Source organism: Leucopleurus acutus (assembly GCF_964270905.1).
Source record: "Leucopleurus acutus genome assembly, chromosome: 10".
In the NCBI taxonomy this organism is placed as follows: Eukaryota; Metazoa; Chordata; class Mammalia; order Artiodactyla; family Delphinidae; genus Leucopleurus; species Leucopleurus acutus.
This window is the reverse complement of record NC_139153.1, coordinates 95,033,653-95,053,585: the sequence shown is the minus strand read 5'-3', so window position 1 is coordinate 95,053,585 and position 19,933 is coordinate 95,033,653. Positions and strand designations below refer to the sequence as shown.

Sequence of the window (19,933 nt, the reverse complement as noted above, 5' to 3'; positions counted from 1 at the left end):
ATTAAAACCATTCAGCTTGACTTTGAACTCATAAGTGATTAAAAATATAGAAGATTAATGTACTTAACTATCTCCAAGTTATTACTTGACATTTTTAGCCAGAGTTAGCCATAAGACTGTACTGTAATTCAATTACAAGTGTACCTGGTAGTCTATTCATGTTCACACCTTGAGCAGAAAGACCAATTCCCATGTAACTGTTTAAAAAAAAAAGGAAGGAAGGAAGAAAAGCTGGTTATTATAGTCATATATGTATAAATTACCAAACACTCTCAAACATTATTGAACCAAGCCCAAGATGAAACTCACAGGGTAGCTACAAAAAAGTTACTAGAATTCATGAAATAGCAAAAAGGGCAATATTAAGCAACAATAAAATCCAGATTCACAGCAAATTCCTATAGCAATCATTCATAAATATACCCAAAGTATTATTAATACTTAAATACTCTAAAAACTATAAAAATCTTTCCAACGTATCTACACAAATATTTAGAATTAAGACTTCTAACAAAAAGTATAGAGGGACTTGTGGAAGAAAAACGAAATACTAAATAAGAAACAAATGTGTTTTCAAAAGGATACAGTAAAAATCTAGTTCCACACACATACACACACAAAGACATGGAGACATACTGAAAAGATATCCAATTCATATAAAAACATCTGAAATACTTAACAGAATTATACTAAAAAGTATATGCTATGGGGTATCTATATATTCGTTTTCCAAAAGTATTTTGGCAAATTGATAATATGGACTTAAATATGAGACTCAATTATTAATTTATGAAACACTAGAACAAAATTATCTCCACAAAAGAAATACAAGAGGAAAAGGTAATTATTAGGGTATGCAATTTATTTTAAAAGCTTATAAGATATTAATAAAAACTGATAAAGACAGTTCAAAAGGGGGAAAGCATAAAGAAATATATTTGTAAGTATCGACGCAAAAAAAGAAAAACTAAATAAAAAAGCAAACTGAATCCATTTGTTAGAAGGCTAATTGTCGGTGATTGTATCATGATTTAAAATGGTATCTGACAAATTTCAGCTACCACTCCTAATAAAAACTCAAATAAAAATAAAAGGAAACTACTTAAATATAACACACCTTTTTCCAAATCTAATACAGCAAGCAAGGCATTCAACAGTGAGACACTGAAGTCATTTCCATTAAAATCAGGAACATAGAGATGCCAACAACTGTTAAACATTGTTTTGAAGGTTTTAGTTTAAGAAATAAGAAAATAGGAAGCTTAATAAGAGAACTAAATAACCAGTATAAATATTACAAGACATAAAATTATCTTAATTGTAGTTGCTCTGATTATATACATAGGAAACTATGGAACATACTAAAAGCTTTTAGAATTAACTAGTTATTTTGGAAAAATGACTGAATTTAAGAAAAACATTTTAACTTCTTTTCTAGTAATAACCAGCTAGAGAAAGGAAGTGGAATATATAGACATATCAGTCATAATAACTACAGAAATTATAAAACAAGAGTAAAGAGCTCAAGTAAAGCTCCAGAATGATATCTTAAAAGTGGTAAATAAATGAGTATTTTAGGTATCTGGATAACTTGACAGCATAAAAATAGCAATCTTTCTAAAATGAATATATACATGTAATGAGATTCACGATATACTCCAAATGAATATTTAAAACTAGAGAAAGTGATTTTAAAAGTTCATATGTAAAAACAGAATTTTGATCAAGACAAAATTAAAAAAAAAACTTAGTGTTTGTCCTACTAGATATTAAAACTCAGAAAATGGAATTCACAAGTGCAATATTACTAATAAAAGTAAGAGTCAAGTGACACAAGAATAACAAAACATTAAGAAACAGCATTTTGGATGTCTAGTCAAGACTCATATAAGTTGGTATTTTGACTCAGCCCCTTTGTTCCAAATACAGTATACAATGTAATTACTTATTTTTTTAAAAAGTAGTAAGTCACAAGATAATCTTTGAGAAGAAACACAAAACTGTGCTCTGGCCCTGCAAAGCTCTGCGTCCTTGAGCACCCATTAATGGGTAGGAGTTTCTCCTGAGGAAACAAAGACTAAAAAGGCTCCACAAGGGGATCATTAGCTATGCTCACTGCTTAAAGCCAACAACTGGAATAGGCTTCCCCTCCTGAAGGGGAAGAAAACACTGATACCACCTGCTGCCTTGGTTAAAATTCATTTGACATTGCTGCCTAGTTGAAGGGAAGGGGGAAGGAATAGCCTCTTAAGACCTGAACAAAGTTACTGAATGGATTTGTTATTGAATCTGCAATACTCCCAATACCACTTTGAAGAAAGAACCTGGAAACTCTAATGTAGGCCTGGTTTTAGATTGGGGACCCAGGAGTTAGAAAGCAACTATAAAGTATAATAAAGGGAATAAGTATAGAACTAGATAGATAAACAAAATGGAGAAAAATGTTAAACTTTCTAATTAAAATGAGGCCACAAAAACAAAATTCTAAAATATACCAAATATATATATAAGACCAACAAAATACACAACTGGAACATGAATTCATTCTAGATGACATCAAACAATGGAGAGTATGACAAAAAAGTTTTTTTAATACATTTAGGATTATGTGAAAGAAAAAAAGGAATCACCATCACTAAAATATACAGTGGAGCACCAATATTTACTGAGATAATTTAGCTAGTGATTTTCCACAACTCAACTGAAAAATACGTTGGTAAGTTGAAAGTGCACACCACAAACAGAGAAAGATAAAAACACATCACAGACTATCAATGCAAACAAAATCCTAAAAGCTTCCAAAAAGAAAGGCAGATTACCTCAGAAGGAATGACGATTAAAATGACAGCTGACTTCTCCCCAGCAACAGGTGATGACTGTAAACAATGGCACGAAGTACTGAAAGTAAAGAACTGTCAACCTAGAACTTAATTCCCAGGTAAAGCATCATCCAAGAATGAGGGCAAAATAAGATATTTTATGGCATAAGAAAGCTAACACTTTACTATCCACAAGTGTTCACAAAAGAACTATTTGAGAACAGACTTTAGCAGGAAGACAAGTGAAAACAGAAGGAATGCATGGGACAAAGAAATGACAACTAGAAAAGAAAATGATGAAATGTAATTAAAATTAATTACTGAAAAAAACTCTATCAAGAATTTAAAAAATCTATAATCCAGTTATAATGTGCTAGAATACAATTCAAAATTACTTGACATATAAAGATATAGTAAAACATGACCCATATTCAAGAGAAAAGACAAACAAGACAATGACCGGGAGAGCCTCAAGTCATTGGAATTAAAGCTAAAGTATTTAAGGCAGCTGCTGTTACTATGCTTAGGGATGTAAAGGGAAATATGCTTGTAATGAATGAAATAGGAAATTTCAACAAAGAAAAAGAAACAATAAAAAAATGAAATTCTGGGGCTTCCCTGGTGGCGCAGTGGTTGAAAGTCCGCCTGTCGATGCAGGGGACATGGGTTCGTGCCCCGGTACGGGAAGATCCCGCATGCCGTGGAGCGGCTGGGCCCGTGAGCCATGGCCGCTGAGCCTGCGCGTCGGGAGCCTGTGCTCCGCAACGGGAGAGGCCACAACAGTGAGAGGCCCGCGTATCACACACACACACACACACAAGAGATTCTGGAGCTGAAATATATTTGAAATAAGTATTTACTAATGTACCTAATGGCACACTGGAAATAGCAAAATGAGTAAGTAAACAATGACAGAACTGATCTGAAGAACAGAGAAAAAATACTGATGGAATAAAAAGAGAGTCCCTTGGGCAGTAGCAAAATGTCTAACATAAATGTAACCGAACTCCCACAAGGAGAAAGAGAATGGAACAAAAAAACTGAGAAAAATTCCCCAAATTGGGTAAAAGAAAAAAATTTACACATTTAAAAAGCATAGAAACCTCAGCAGGTTAAGTACAAAGAAAAGCACACATAGGCACAAATCACAGCCAAAGAGCTAAAAACTAAGAATGAAGAGAAAATACTGAAAGCAGCCAGAAAAACATGATGTATTACTTTCAACAGGAGCGCTAAGCTGAATATCTCCTGACTTCTCAGAAGAAAATACGAAGAGGCCAGAAGATGGCTGAACAAAACATTCACAAGAGCAGAAAAGGGGAAGGGGAACCCATGCCAACACAGGGTGTTATATTAAGGAAATATCCTTCAAGAATGAAAGCGAAATAAAAATATTTCTCAGATAAGAGAAAAAGAATGTGTTGCCAGTAGACCTGCACTAAGAAAAATACTAAAGTAAATCTGCCAAACTGAAAGGAATCAGATATATATATATATATATATAAAGGTATACCAGATATAACATATACAGATACATCAGATAGATACCTCGATTTTCAGGAAGGAAAGAAGAGCACTGCAAATGGCACACACATGGGTACATAATAAAAGACTGTTTTCACTCTTGATTTCCTTAAAAACATGTATGACTCCTTAAAGCAAAAATAACATGTATTGCCCAGTTGATAAGATAAGTAGATGTAATACATATGGGTAACTACAGCAAAAAGTACAGGAAGAGGCAGTAAATGGACCTATACGGTTGCAAGTTTCTGTATTTTATGTGAAATAGTAAAACATTAATTCTTAGTAAGTTATGAAAATAGGGATATATACTAAAATCTTTAGAGTAGCCACTAAAAAACTACAGAGATATTAGTTAAAAAGCCAACAGGTAAATTAAGACAGAATTCTAGCAATATATCAAAATGATAATATATCAAGACCAGGTGGTATTAATCCAGGAACACAACACTGGTTTAACATTCAAAACACCAATCAATATATTTTATCAAATTAGGAGAAAACTCTTATGATCATTTAATTAGCTGTAGAAAAACATTTGACAAAATTCAACACCTATTCACAATAAAAACTCTCAGCAAACCAGAAATACGAGGGAACTTCACCAACCTACATTTACAAAAAACCTACAGCTAGCATTCGTAATAGTGAAATATTGAAAGCTATTCCCGTAAGATCAAGAACAAGGTAAGAATGCCAGCTCTCACCATTTCTATTCAACACTGTACTGAAAACCCTAAGCATTTCAATAAGGCAATAAAGAGAAATAAAAGGCATAAATAAAAAAGGAAGAAATAACTTGTCCAATGTCACACAGCTAATAAGTGGCAGAACTTATTGGGCAAGTTACTCATCTGAACAATGTGCTGATAATAACGGAACCTACCTCACTGGCTTGTTGTGCGGGCTAAGTATATTTGCAAATGCAAGGAACTCAGAGATGTGCCAAATTTATAACAAGAACTGTGTTACTGTGACTGTTAGCATTTTATTCTCTGTGCCCAGTGGAGGCCTGGCACATAGAAGGTGCTCAATGCAGAGTTTTGAAGGAATGAATAAATGAATGAATGATTAGTTTGATTTAAAAAAAATCTCACGAAGTAATGGTATGACATATTTTTAGAGTTTAACATAGCTTGCTTATTTATTTATTTATTGGGCTGCGTTGGGTCTTCGTTGCTGTGCACGGGCTTTCTCTAACCATGGCAAGTGGGGGCTACTCTTCCTTGCGGTGCGCGGGCTTCTCATTGCAGTGGCTTCTCTTATTGCGTAGCACGGGCCCTAGAGCACGTGGGTGTCAGTAGTTGCAGTGTGCGGGCTCAGTAGTTGTGGCTCACGAGCTCTAGAGCGCAGGCTCAGTTGTTGTGGCGCATGGGCTTAGTTGCTCCAAGGCATGTGGGATCTTCCTGGGCCAGGGATCGAACCCGTGTCCCCTGAATTGGCAGGCGGATTCTCAACCACCGCGCCACCAGGGAAGTCCCAACACATCTTATTGTTAAAGCTGAATACAGACATATAAATATATTCATCTAATAAAAACATCCTATTTTGGGGAAAAAAAGGATGAAATAAATCTGACTTTACTTGTAGATAACATTAATTTAACAAGAGATAATCTTAAAAAAACATAAAATAATCAGAATAAGTGAATTTAACATGGCTGCAGGATATAAAGTTATTGTATAAAAAAATCTATTGTATTTGTATATACTGGCAGTAAACACTAAGAAGATAAAAGTTAAAAAACAATTATGTCTACAATAGCATTAGAAAGCATAAAACATTTTAAGAACTGAAAAAAAGACATGAAGAATTTCTCTGCTGAAAATTACCAAACACTGACCGGGGGAATTAAAGAAGATGTAAATAAATGGAGAGATATATCACATTTATGGACTAGAAGACTCAATACTATTAAGGCTGCAATTCTCTCCAAACTGATCTCTAGAGTCAATGTAATCCATATTATACTCACGCTAGGAGGTTTTTGTAAAAACTGAAAGGCTGATTCTAACGTTTATACAGAAATAAACAGGATCTAAAATATCCAAAGAAAGTTTGAAAAAGAATACAGATGTAGGACTTACACCATCTGACCTCAAGATTTACCATAAACCTGAGTAAGCAAGACAGTATGGTACCAGAATTAAGGATCAACAAATAAATCAATGGAATGGATTCAAAAAGAGCTCAAAAAGAGATCCACACTTATACAATCATTTAATATTTTACAAGGGTGCCAAAACAATCCAAAAGAGTAAGGAAAGTTTTTCTAACAAACGGTGATAGAACTGATACCCATTTGGAAAAGTAAACATTAATCTCTACCTCACACAATATATAAAACTCAACTGAAGACGGATCATAGTCCTAAACACGAAAGTTAAAACTATAAAGCTTCTAAAAAAAAAAAACACGTAAAAATGTCTTAATGACTTTGGGATAAAGCAAATACCTATCAGGACACAGAAAGCAAGAACCATAAAATAACAAATTCATAAATCAGACATCAGCAAAATTAAAATCTTCTGCTCAAAAGACATAAGACTATCCAATTTTTATAAATGGACAAAAGATCTGAATAGACACTTCACAAAACAATACTGCAAATAACCAAGAAGCACATGAAACTGCTACACAGCATTAGTCAGTCACTAGAGAAACACAAATTAGAACCACACTGAGATACCACCATGCACCCAGCAGAACGGTTAAAATGTAAGACTGGCCACACCAGTACTGCCACAGACTTGGCACAGTGAGAGCTTTCATACACTGTTAGTGGGAATGTAAAACGGGACAACTCCTTTGGAACTATGGCTGGCAGTGTCTCAAAAGACCGAACATGTACTTATCCCAAGACCCAGCAATTCCACTCAAAAGATAAATGAAGGCACTATGTGCACCTAGAGACTTGTACAAATACGTTCATAAGAGCTCTTCACAATGGAGGAAAAACTGAAACAGTCTGGGTATCTATCAACAAATGAACGGATACACAGACTGTGGTATGTTCTACTCAGAAATAAAATGGAAAATGAATTACCGATATACACAACATGGATGATCCAAAAGATGTTACCGTGAATCAAAGAAATCTTACTAAGATTTCTTATATGATTCTCTTTACAGACATACCTCATTTTATTGAGCTTCACAGATGCTGTGTTTGTTTACAAAGTGAAGGTCTGCGGCAGCCCTGCATGCAGCAAGTGTATCAGCACCAATTTTCCAACAGCACTTGCTCACTGCGTGTCTCTGTCACATTTTGGTAATTCTTTATAATATTTCAAACTTTTTCATTATTAGTAGCATTTTTTAGTAGTAAAGTATTTAATGTAAATACTTTTTCTGACATAATGCTATTGCACAATTAACAGACTACAGTATAATGTAAACATAATTTATATGCACTGGGAAACCAAAAAATTCATGTGACTCACTTTCTTGTTGCATTTGATTTATTGTGGCGATCTGAAACTGAACCTGCAATTTCTCTAAGGTATGCCTGTATATGAAGTTCCGAACGGACAAAATGAAAATAACAGTCACCTCTGAGAGGGTGAGGACAGGGCCTAACCGGGAAAGAGTATGAGGGAACACTTCTAAGGATGATGGTCCAGTTCTATGTTTTGATGGGAGCTTGCATTTCACAGGTGTATGCATCTGCAAAACTCATCAAATGGTACACTTCAGACTTCACTGTATGTAACTTTTATGATGATTAAAAAAAGAACAATAAGCAAGTATCAAATTCTACTTAGTGATATGCATGGTGTAGTAATTAGGAGGTAAGTCTACTTATTTTGAAATGCATCAAAAAATAAGATGGATCATTGGGTGGACAAAGTAATGGGCACATATGGGATAGAGCAATTACAGTCAGTTCTACCATAGCATGACATTTGAGTTCCTTAAAATCACTGCACTATACAACATGATGCAATAAAAACCACAGAGTTTATGGGGGAAGTGGGGTTAAGAGCAAAACAGTCATAAACTTCATTAGTAACATATTTTTAAAAATATAAGAATCTAAAAAAAACCACCAAAATTCAATAAAAATGGTTTTACACATGTTGAATTGTCAAGAAATACATAAATACTACAATAAATATAGTACCTTACACTGAAAAAGACCTCAAGTTTACTTGGGGAAGTAGGTGAAGCAGGGCTGCAGCTTGTGAGTTATTGTGAAGTGGTGGAAGGAGTTGACAGGGGAAATATGCAACACCAGATGTGGATGGGTGTGGCTCCCAACGAACAGTGAACCAAGAAAGCTGGTAGATGCTTGAGGTGTTGCATGACATATAAAAACACACTCAAATTCAGTAGCAGTGAGGGAGTGGAAAGAATTGACGGACAAGAAACTTACTGTGGTATTATGTGCAGTAAGTCCCCTACACATGAACCTTCAAGTTGCGAACTTTCAAAGATGCCAACGTGCATTCGCATGTCCAGTCACATAAGTTAGTTCATGTGTCTGGTGTACGTTGTCATGTGAGTGCATCCTCTATGAGTGGTAGTGCTTTTGGTACTTTACTGTACAGTACTGTACAGAGCACAGGACCTTCATTTCAAGCCCAGGATGTCCGCAAGCAAGCGTAAAAGCAGCGGTGACGTAGCTGGTACTGCTAAGAAGTGCCAAGTGAGAACAATGGAAACAAAAGTGAAAACAATTGAGAGAGTGGAAAGAGGCGAAAAGATGGGAGACATCACTCGTTCTTATAACATGAATCGTCCGACCATCAGCACAATTCTGAAGAATAAGGACAAGATCATGGAACATGTGAAGTCTGCTGTGCCGATGGTGTCAACAATAATATTGAAGAAGTGTGGGAAAGTGATGGAGGAGATGGAGAAACTTGTGTGGATGCAGGATCAGCATGTGTCGAGGTGCTCAGCTTAATGCTGATTCAAGAGAAAGCCAGAAGCCTTTATGAAGACTTGAAGAAGAAACACGGCAAAGAATCAGAGGGCACATCTTTTAATGCCAGCCATTGCTGGTTTCACTGGTTCAAGGCTAGAACCAACCTTCGCAATGTAAAAGTAAGTGGTGAGGCAGCAAGGGCAGATACGGTAGCTGCCCAGGAATTTCCTGAAACACTTCAAGAAATTATTGATGAAGGCTCGTATTTACCCGAGCAGGTTTTTAATGTAAATGAGATAGGACTGTACTGGAAGAGGATGCCAGACTGAAGTTACATCAGTAAGGAGGAAGGAAAAGTTGATGCCAGGTTATATATAAAGCAGCAAAGGTTAGGCTAACTCAGCTGTTTGGTGGCAATGCTTCCGGTGATATGAAGCTGAAGCCTCTCTTGGTTTATCATTCAGAGAACCCAAGAGCCCTTAAAAACATAGCCAGGGGCTCTCTCTTCCTGTTGTGTGGAAGAGTAACCCCAAAGCCTGTGTTACAAAGCCATTTTCCAGGACTGGTTTTTCCACCACTTTAGCCCAGAGGTAGAGAAATACTGCTTGAAGAAGGACGTCCCATTAAACATTCTTTTGCTGCTCCACAGTGCTCCGGGCCACTCTCCCATTCATGGGACAACTTTCATCCCAATGTCAAAGTAGTGCATCTGCCACTGAATACTGTGTCCCTCATCCAACCTATGGACCAGGGAGTTATAGCGACTTTCAGGAAATATTATTTACGTCACACTTTTCATCAGACAGTAAAGGCAAGTGACGAATCAGGAACAACCCTGTGACAATTCTGGAAGGACTAGAACATCTACAAGGCCATAAAAACACTGACTTTGCTTGGCGTGAGGTTATGGCCATCACCCTGAACGGGATTTGGAAGAACCTTTGCCAGCAGTGTGTTCACAATTTTCGTGGATTTGAGAAGGTGGATGAGGAGTCCAAAGAGGTCTCCAGCAAGAAGACCAAGTGGCCCTCAGCAAGAAGCTGGAGCTAGATCTGCAAGAGGACGACTTCACTGAACTCCTTGCTGTGCAACACAAGGAGTTGACTAATGAAGACCTGATGGAACTGGAGGCCCAGAGAAAGGACGAAGAGAGACAAGAGGAAGAAAAAGTAACTGAAAAACCGAAGAGATTCACGATGCAGGAAACGGCAAGAGGGTTTTCTTTATTTGAGGAGGCACTGTTAGTTTTTGAGGCACAGGACCCAAACACAGAACAGTACACGAAAGTACTGTTCACGAAGCAGCCGTTCAGAATGTAATCAAGTGCTACTGTGTCATCCATGATGAGAAAAAAAGAGCTACTACCTAGACATCACTGGATCATTTTTCAAAAGGGTAGATAAAATTGAATCCAGCAAGGAACCAGAACCTGTGTCATCGACGTCAGGCATGAGTGAAATGGCAGCTTGCCCTCCGCCTCCTACTGCTGACGATCCTTCAGCTCTACCGTCTCCCACCTCCTCTCCCTCCTCCAGTCAGTAACTCTTCTTGCCTGTTCACTCGATGACAGCCCCTGTGTGCCAGCTGTTGTACTGTACTACTGTACTTTTCAAGGTACTGTACTGTAGGATTAAAAACGTTTTATTTTTTGTTTTTTATGTATTATTTGTGTGAAAAGTACTATAAACCTATTACAGTATGCTACTATATAGCCGACTGTGCTAGTTGGGTACCTAGGCTAACTTTGTTGGACTTATGAACAAACTGGACTTACAAATGCACTCTCGGAATGGAACTCATTCATATGTAGAGGACTTCTTGTGTTTAAAAAGGGAAATGGACATGAAGTTTTTTTAGATCAATATATCAATACAAATAATTTCAAATTATACATTATTAGCATTGTTAATAATAGTGTGCCAAATATCAAAGAACAGATACTAAGAGGACTAGTTTAGCTTAATTCCTTATTATAGATAGATTAAAGTTTACTAACTTATTATTCGTCCTACCTGTTCTCTCGCTTTGTCCTTTTCTGTGCTCTTTGTATTTTATGACCTTTGTTAGCTTTTTGCTATATATTTTGGCATTGCATTAATGAGTACCACATAAGTTTAAAAAACTGCACCTTTAATATGTCATATTCTTGATTGAATTAGTATATTTATCAAATGCTGGCAATGCAACACACAACTTTTAAAAACCTTTTTACCTCTTCCCACATGTTCTGATACTGTGGTCATGTTTTGCTTCATTATATGTCACAAACTCCACAAAAGCAAGTTACTATTATTGCTTTATATAACTATGTAACCCAGATAGGTCAACAACAGACTTCTCATGAGAAACCATGGAAGCCTGAACGCAGTGGGATAGTATACTGCAACTGCTGAAAGAAAAAAAAACTATAAACCAAGAATTCTATATCCACTAAAACTATATTTCAAAAGAGAAATTAAGACGCTCCTAAATAACAAAAACAGAGAATCTGTCACTAGCAGACCTGTGCTATAAGAAATAAGGTGGGAAAAAAAAGAAATAAGGTGGAAAAGAAACTAGTCAGTTACTCAAATGTATACAAAGAAATAAAGAACATCAGTAAAGATAACTGCATAGGTAAGCATAAAAGGCAGTGTAAGTGTATTTTTCTTTGTAACTCTTTTCTTCTCCTATCTAACTTAAAAGACATAAAGCAATAATTATAACTCTCTCGGCCTAAACTGTATAAAGGTATAATTTATGACAATAATAGCAAAAAGAAGAGGGGAGACAATGAAAATATTATGAAGCTAGGTTTAACACACTGTTGGAATTAAGTTGATATTAATCCAATTTATATTGTTTTGAGTTAGGATATTATATGAGTAATCCTCCAGAGCAACCATTAAAAAAATAACTCAAAAACTACAGAAAAGAAACCACAATAAAATTATTAAAAGGTACACTAAAAAGTCTACTTCAAACAAAAGAAAGCAACAGAAGAACAGGAAAACAAAAAGACATGAGACCAAAATAGCAGACATAAGTCCTCCCTTATCAGTAATTGCAATAACTGCAAATGGATAAAATCATTCAAAGGCAGAGACTCACAGAACACATTTTCTTTTTTTAAAGATCCAAAGAGATGTTGTCTACAGAGACATTTCAGATTTGAACACACAAATAGGTTGAAATTAAAAGGAAGGAAAAAGAAATACTATGCAAACAGTAATCAAATGAGAGCTGAAATAGTTATACTTGCATCAGACAAAATAGACTTTAAGACAAAATTTGTTACTAGAAACAAAACAATATATTTATTATGATAAAAAGGGTCAATACATCAAGAAGACATAAAAATTATATACAAATATGAACCTAACAACAGAGCCCTAAAATATTTAAAGCAAAAACCCACAGAATTAGGGAGAAATACACAATTCATGATAATGGTTGGAGACTTCAATAACCTACTTTCAATAATGGATGCAACAACTGATAGAAAATGAATAAGAAATGTAAAACTTGAACATAACTATAAATCAACCAGAACCAACAGTCGTTTACACAACACTCCACCAACCATCGTAGAATACACATGCTCCTCAAGTGCACACAGATTTTCCAAGACATATTAGGCCATAAAACAAGCCTCAATAAATTAAAAAAAAATTGAAACCATACATGGTATACTCTCCAACTACAAGAAAATCAAGTTAGAAATCACAAACAGAAGGAAATTTGGAATGTACACAAATATATGGATACTAAACATGCTCCTAAAAAACCAATACAAAAAAAGAAATAATAGGGGAAATTTTTAAACACTTAGAAATGAATGAGAATGAAAACACAATACACCAAAACTTATAAGATGCAGCTAAAGTAGTTCTTAGAGGGAAGTTTATAGCTGCAATTGCCTAAAATAAAAAAGAAAGATCTCTAATGAATAATCCAACTCTCAACCTCAAGAAACTAGAAAAAGAACAACAAACTATTAAACCCAAAGCAAGCAACAGGAAGGAAATAATAAAGATTAGAGCAGAAATAAAAGAGACCAGAAAAACAACAGAATCAATCAGCCAAAAAATTGGTTCCACTAAGCAAGAAAAAAAGACTCCAATTATCAGAAATCAGAAATGAAAGAAAAAATATTAATACCAAACTAAAAAGGATTAAAAAATTAAAAGGATTATAAGAAAATACTATGAACTATATAGCAACAAATTAAATAACCTACTTAAAAATGAACAAATTCCTAGAAAGTCATAAACTACCAAAACTGATAAGCAATCTTACAACTTCCCGCAAGGAAAAGCCCATGCTCAGATGGCTTCCCTGATGAATTCTGCGAAACATATAGAGAACAATGACCACCAATCCTTCTCAGACTCTTCTTCCCCCCGAAGTTAGAAACACTTTCTAACTAATACTACAAGGCCAGTGTTACCCTGCTGCCAAAATCAGATAAAGATATCACAAGAAAACAACAGAAAAATATCCTTTATGGACACGGACACACAAATCCTCAACAAATTACTAGTAAATGAAGCCCAGTAACACACAAAAAGGATTATACATCATGACCACGGGGGACTTATGCCAGGAATAAAGGCTGGTTTAGAAACAAAATCAATGTAATATTAATATAATTAATATAATATTAATATAATAAAGGATAAAAGCCACAAGATCATCTCAACAGACACAGAAAAAGAATTAGGCAAAATTCATCACCTTTCTTGATAAAGACACTCAACTAATTAGAAATAAAAGGGAAACTCCCAACCTGATAAAGGGCACCTATGAAAAAAAATCTGTAGCTAACATCAGACTTAATGGTAAGAGACTGCTTTTCCCTTAAAATCATGAACAAGAAAAAGATACCCTCTTTTACCACTTCTATTCAACATGGTACTGGAGGTTCCAGCTTGGGCAGTAAGGCATGAAAAATAAAAGACACCAGCTTGTTAAGGAAGGAGTAAACATCCTCTATTCACATACAACATAAATTTGTACATAAAAAAATCCAAAAGAATCCTTGCCAAAATACTATTAAAAATTAATAAACAAAATCAGCATGACTGCAGGATACAAGTTCAATATGAAAATCCAATTTTATTTGTACACACGAGCAATGAACAATTTAAAAATAAATTTAAGAAAACAATTCCATTTACAACAGAATCAAAAAGAATAAAATATCTACAAATAAACTTAACAGGACAGTACAAGACTTGAACATGAAAAAACTACAAAACACTGTTGAAAGAAATTAAAGAACACCTAAGTAAGTGGAAAGGCTACCACGTTTATGGATTGGAAGAATTAATACTGTTAAGAGAGCAATATATAAAAATAAAAAAAAAGATAGCAATATTCCCCTAACTAATCTAGAGATTCAAGGCAATCTCTATCAAAAGTCGAACGTGCTTTTCTGCAGGAAGTGACAAACTGATCCTGAAACTCGTATGGAAATGTAATAGGGCCCAGGAGAGCCAAAGCAATCTTGAAAAAGAACAAAATTGGAGGACTCACAGTTCCCAATTTTAAAACTCCCTGTAAAGTTACAGTAATCAAGAGAGTACATTGCTGGCTTAAGAATAGACATACATATTAATGCAATAAAATTTAGAATCTAGAAATTAACCCTTACATTTATGATCAGTTGATTTTGACAAGCTGGACAAGACAATTCAAAGGAGGAGAAAATAGTTTTTACAACAAACTGTGCTGGGACAACTGGATATATCTATGCAAACCAAGGAAAGTGAATCAATACCTCACATCATATACAAAAATTAATTTAAAAATGGAATCAAAAACTAAGAGGGAGTGCTAAAACCACATACTCTTAGACAAAAACACTGGAGTAAATCTTCATGACCCTGAATCAGGCAATGGTTTCTTAGATATGACAGCAAAAGCACAAGCAATGAAAGAAAAATAAACTAGACTTCATAAAAATTTAAAACTTTTGTGCTTCAAAGGACACTGTCAAGGAAATTAAAAGACAAACCACAGAATAGGAGAAAATATATACAAATCTACATAGGTGATATGTGATTTCTATCCGGAACATATATACAATTCTTAGAACTCAACAATAAAAAGAAAACCCAACTAAAAAAATGGGCAAAGGATCTGAATAGACATTTCTCCAAAAAAGATATACAAATGACCAATAAGCACATGAAAAGATGCTCAATATCATTAGTCATTAGAAAATGCAAATCAAAACCACTATCACTTCACACACATTAGGATGGCTAAAATCAAGAAGACATGTTGGCAAGGATGTGGAGAACTTAGAACTTTCATAGTTGGTGGCAATGTAAAATAGTGCACTCATTTTGGAAAACAGTTTAGCAGTTCCTTGAAATGGTAATCACAGTTTCCTTATGAACCATTAATTCAACTCCTAGGTATCTATTCAGGAGAAATGAAAACATATCCACTCATAAAAATGTTACACAAATGTTCCTAACAGCATTCTTCCTAATAGCCAAAAAAGTGTTTCTACCTACTAATGAATGGATAAACAAATGTAATATCTTTACAATGGAATATTATTTGACCTCAAAAAGAAATGTGAGTACTGATAAATGCTACAGCATGAGGAACCTTGAAAACACTACACTAAGACAAACCAGAAACAAAAGATCACACATTATATGATTCCATTTACATAAAATGTGCAGTATAGGCAAATCCAAAAAAACAAAATAGTTAAGTGGTTGCCTAGGACTGGGAAGAGTGGCTGCTAATAGATATAATAGGATTTCTTTTTCAGGTGATACAAATGTTCTTAAGTTAGACAGTGGTAAGGGTTGCACAATTCTGTAAATATACTAGAAACTACCAAACCATGCTTTTAAGGGTAAATTTTGATGGGTATATGAATTATGTCTCCATAAAACTCTCATTAAAACATAAACAAGAGGACTTCTGGCTTCAGCTCTGATATGTAAAGAGACTGAAATTTATCACTCCCTCACAACCGGAAAAAAAAGGTGATCAAATTGAAAAGCAACCACTCCTCTTAGATTCGTCAGAAAACTGAGTTCACAGGGCAAAGTGCCTCCAGGAAAATTGAAGAGACAAGTGAACACAGAGAATGAGAGCTTACCAGGAGTAGGAGTCTCTGGAGACTTTAACTGGTAGAAATACTTTAAAGGTGAATGAATTGCTGGAGGCTGAGTGTGAACTAGCTTGAGCTTTAAACCTCTTAGGGTCCCGCTCTTAGAGAACCTTCCATATGCTCATGAGTTTTACCTTCAGGAGCTCCACCATGTTATCATTAAACAAACAAAGAAAACCCTTCCAGTTTTGTGCTGGGGAGAGGAAAAGTAACCATTCTGAGATATGCCCAGAGCAATCTGGTCTCTTTAACAAAGACCTGCCTTCAAGGGTAACTACTTTCCAGAGCCTTTTTGACCTAAAGGGAGGGTAATTAGACAACTCCAGTACCAGCTAGCCTTCCCAATTGAAGTAAGGGGAGAAGGAAAAAAGGGTAAAACTCTTCCAAAGATCACAGCCCAGGAACTCTGGTCAACTACAACTGGTTTTTTGTTTGTTTGTTCGTTTTTTTGGCGGTACGCGGGCCTCTCACCATTGTGGCCTCTCCCGTTTACGAGCACAGGCTCCAGACGCGCAGGCTCAGCGGCCATGACTCACGGGCCCAGCCGCTCCACGGCATGTGGGATCCTCCCGGACCGGGGCACGAACCCGTGTCCCCTGCATCGGCAGGCGGACTCTCAACCACTGCGCCACCAGGGAAGGCCACAACTGGTATTTAATCATAAGTTACAGAACACTTCCCTTTCCACTACCTAGCACCACATCAACAAGGCTCCAGTATAAAAACAAATTACAAGTGAGACAGCTGAAAGACAGACTCTATTTAAGGAGTTTCTAGGGAAACCCAAAACAGCAGGGAAAACAAAAGCAAGGAAACTAGAGGTAAATTAAGCTTCTGACACCTACAAATAATACAAACAAATTGGCAAACGTTAAACACAGCCTAACTCTTAGCCAGATAATTATAAAACCTCACACTAAAGACCTATTTACCTGAGTTCCTGCTATCCAATAAATCATGTAGTTTTCAACAACAAAAAAATTCACTACATGCTAAAAAGAAAAACTACATTCTGAAGAGACAGAGCAAGCATCACAACTAAACCAGATATGGCAGAATTTTGGAGTTATCAAACTAAAAATTTAAGATAACTGTGATTAACCTGCTATGGACTACAAAAAAGAATCAAAACAAATGCTAGAAATCAAAAACACTAACACAAATGAAGAATGCTTTCAACAGGCTCATCATTAGACTAAACACAACCGAGGAAACAATCTGTGAGCTTGAAGGTATGTCAATAGACACTTCCCAAACTTACATGGCAAGAGAAAAAGGAATGAAAAAACCAGAAAAGAATATACAAGAACTGAGGGACAACAATAAAAGGTGCAACACGTAATGAGGATACGGCAAGGAGAAGTGAGAAACTTAAGTATTTTAAGTAATACTGGCCGAGAATTTTTTCCAACCCAAAATTCCAGAAAGCTCAGAGAACACCAACAGGACAAATACCCAACATCAATACCTAATTTATCATATTCAAATTGCAGAAAGTCAAAAAGAAAATATTAAAATAAGCTAAAGAACCAAAAAAAAAACAAAAACAGAAAACCAAAACTCAAACCAAACACCTTACCTATACGAAAGAAAAATACGAATTATATCAGACTTCAGAAACCATACAAGCAAGAAGAGACTGGAGTGAAATATTTGAGTGTGAAAGAAAAAAAATCTACCAACCAGAATTTGATATCCAGTGAAATTTATCCTTCAAAAAAGGACAGACTTCATCAGACAAAAACTGAGACTATTTATTGCCACAGACCTGTCTTGCAAGAAGTTCTTCAGAAAGAAGGAAAAATAGGTAAGAAACTCAGATTTACATAAAGAAAGAGTCAGAATAAATGAAGATAAAATATTTTATTTTTCTGATTTTGAATTGATCTTGGATAACTGTTCAAAATAATAACAGCAACAATGAATTATGTAACTACACTTTATAGATAAGTGAAAGGAGTGACAGCAATATTATAAGGGACAGGAGGGAGGAATTGGTTATAATCTGTTACAAAGCACCTGCATTACCTGTAAAGTGGTAAAGTGTTACTTGAAAATGGACTTTTATTAGCTGAAAATGTCTACTGCAAACTCTACCAATAAAATTTTTAAAAGAAGTGTAATTGATATCTTAAGATACAAGAGAAAATGCAATCATAAAAAAATGCTCAATTAAAACCAAATGGGCGGCTTCCCTGGTGGCGCAGTGGTTGAGAGTCCGCCTGCCGATGCAGGGGACACGGGTTCGTGCTCCGGCCCGGGAAGATCCCACATGCTGCGGAGTGGCTGGGCCCGTGAGCCATGGCCGCTGAGCCTGCGCGTCTGGAACCTGTGCTCCACAACGGGAGAGGCCGCAGCAGTGAGAGGCCCGCGTACCGCAAACAAAACAAAACAAAAAACAAATGGGGGAGAGATTTTTAAGAAAGCAACAAGGAACAAATGCAATGAATAGAAAAGTTATAATCAAGGTTGATATCACCCCAACTATAACAATACTCACTTTCAATGTGAAAGGTCTAAATACACCAATTAAAAGAAACTGACAGACTGAATAAGAAAACAAGGCCCATGTATCTGCTGTCTACAAGAAACCCACTTTAAATATAAAGACACAGGTAGATTAAAAGGAAAGGATGGAGAAAGGTATACCATGCTAATGCTAATCAAAAGAAAGCTGGACTAGCTATATTAGTTCCAAACAAAGCAAATTTCAGAACAAGGAAAATTATCAGAGGTAAAGAGGAGCACTATGTAAAGTGTCAACTCTTGAAGAAGGCATAACAATTCTTAATGTTTATGCACCTAATAACAAAGTATCAAAAGATATGAGGCAAAAACTGACAGAACTGCAAAGAAAAACAGTTAAATCCACTCGTATAACTGAAGACATCTACAAACCTGCATCAGTAACTGACAGACACAGCAGGTAGAAAACCAGTAAGGATACAGTCAAAGTCAACAGCATCATCAATCAACTGGATTTCACCGACATTTACATCCAATAACATAAGAATACACGTTCTTCTCAAGTTCACAGAAACATTCACCAAGAAAGGCCAGATTCTGTGTTAAGACATACCTTAACACATTTTAAAAACTGAAATAATACAAAGTACACTCTCAGATCACAATAAAATTAAACTAGAAACCAATAAAAGTTGAAAAATCTCAAATATTTAGAGATTAAGCATTACACTTCTAAATAACAAATGGGTCACAGAAGAAGATTCTCAGGAGAAATTTTAAAATTATTTTGGATTAAATAAAAATGAAAACATAACTTATCAAAATTTGTGGGATGCAGCTTTAAAAAAAGGTACTTAGAGGAAAATTTATAGCACTGATTATAATAATCAAAAATCTTTAAGCTTCTACCTTAGGAAACCAGTAATTAAGAAAAATATTAATTTTTCTTAATATTTTAGATTTTAGGAAGAAAAGAAATAATAAAAATCAGAGCAGAAATCAATGAAATTGAAAATAGGAAAACCGAGAAAATCAACAAAACTAAAAGCTTGTTCTTTATATATTGCTAGTCATCAGGGAAATGCAAATCAAAACCACAATGAGATATCACCTCACACCTGTCAGAATGGCTAT

The 19,933-nt window shown here is 35.4% G+C and overlaps 1 protein-coding gene across 1 annotated transcript in view; it reads right to left on the bottom strand.

Annotated features, from left to right (window-relative positions):
• Positions 1–19,933, bottom strand: part of RANBP9 (RAN binding protein 9) — an 89,643-nt gene that overhangs the window by 36,450 nt on the left and 33,260 nt on the right. The window contains exon 3 of the mRNA XM_082847753.1: positions 145–197. Within this exon, the coding sequence (XP_082703879.1) occupies positions 145–197 (53 nt within the window). The remainder of the gene's footprint in view (positions 1–144; positions 198–19,933) is intronic.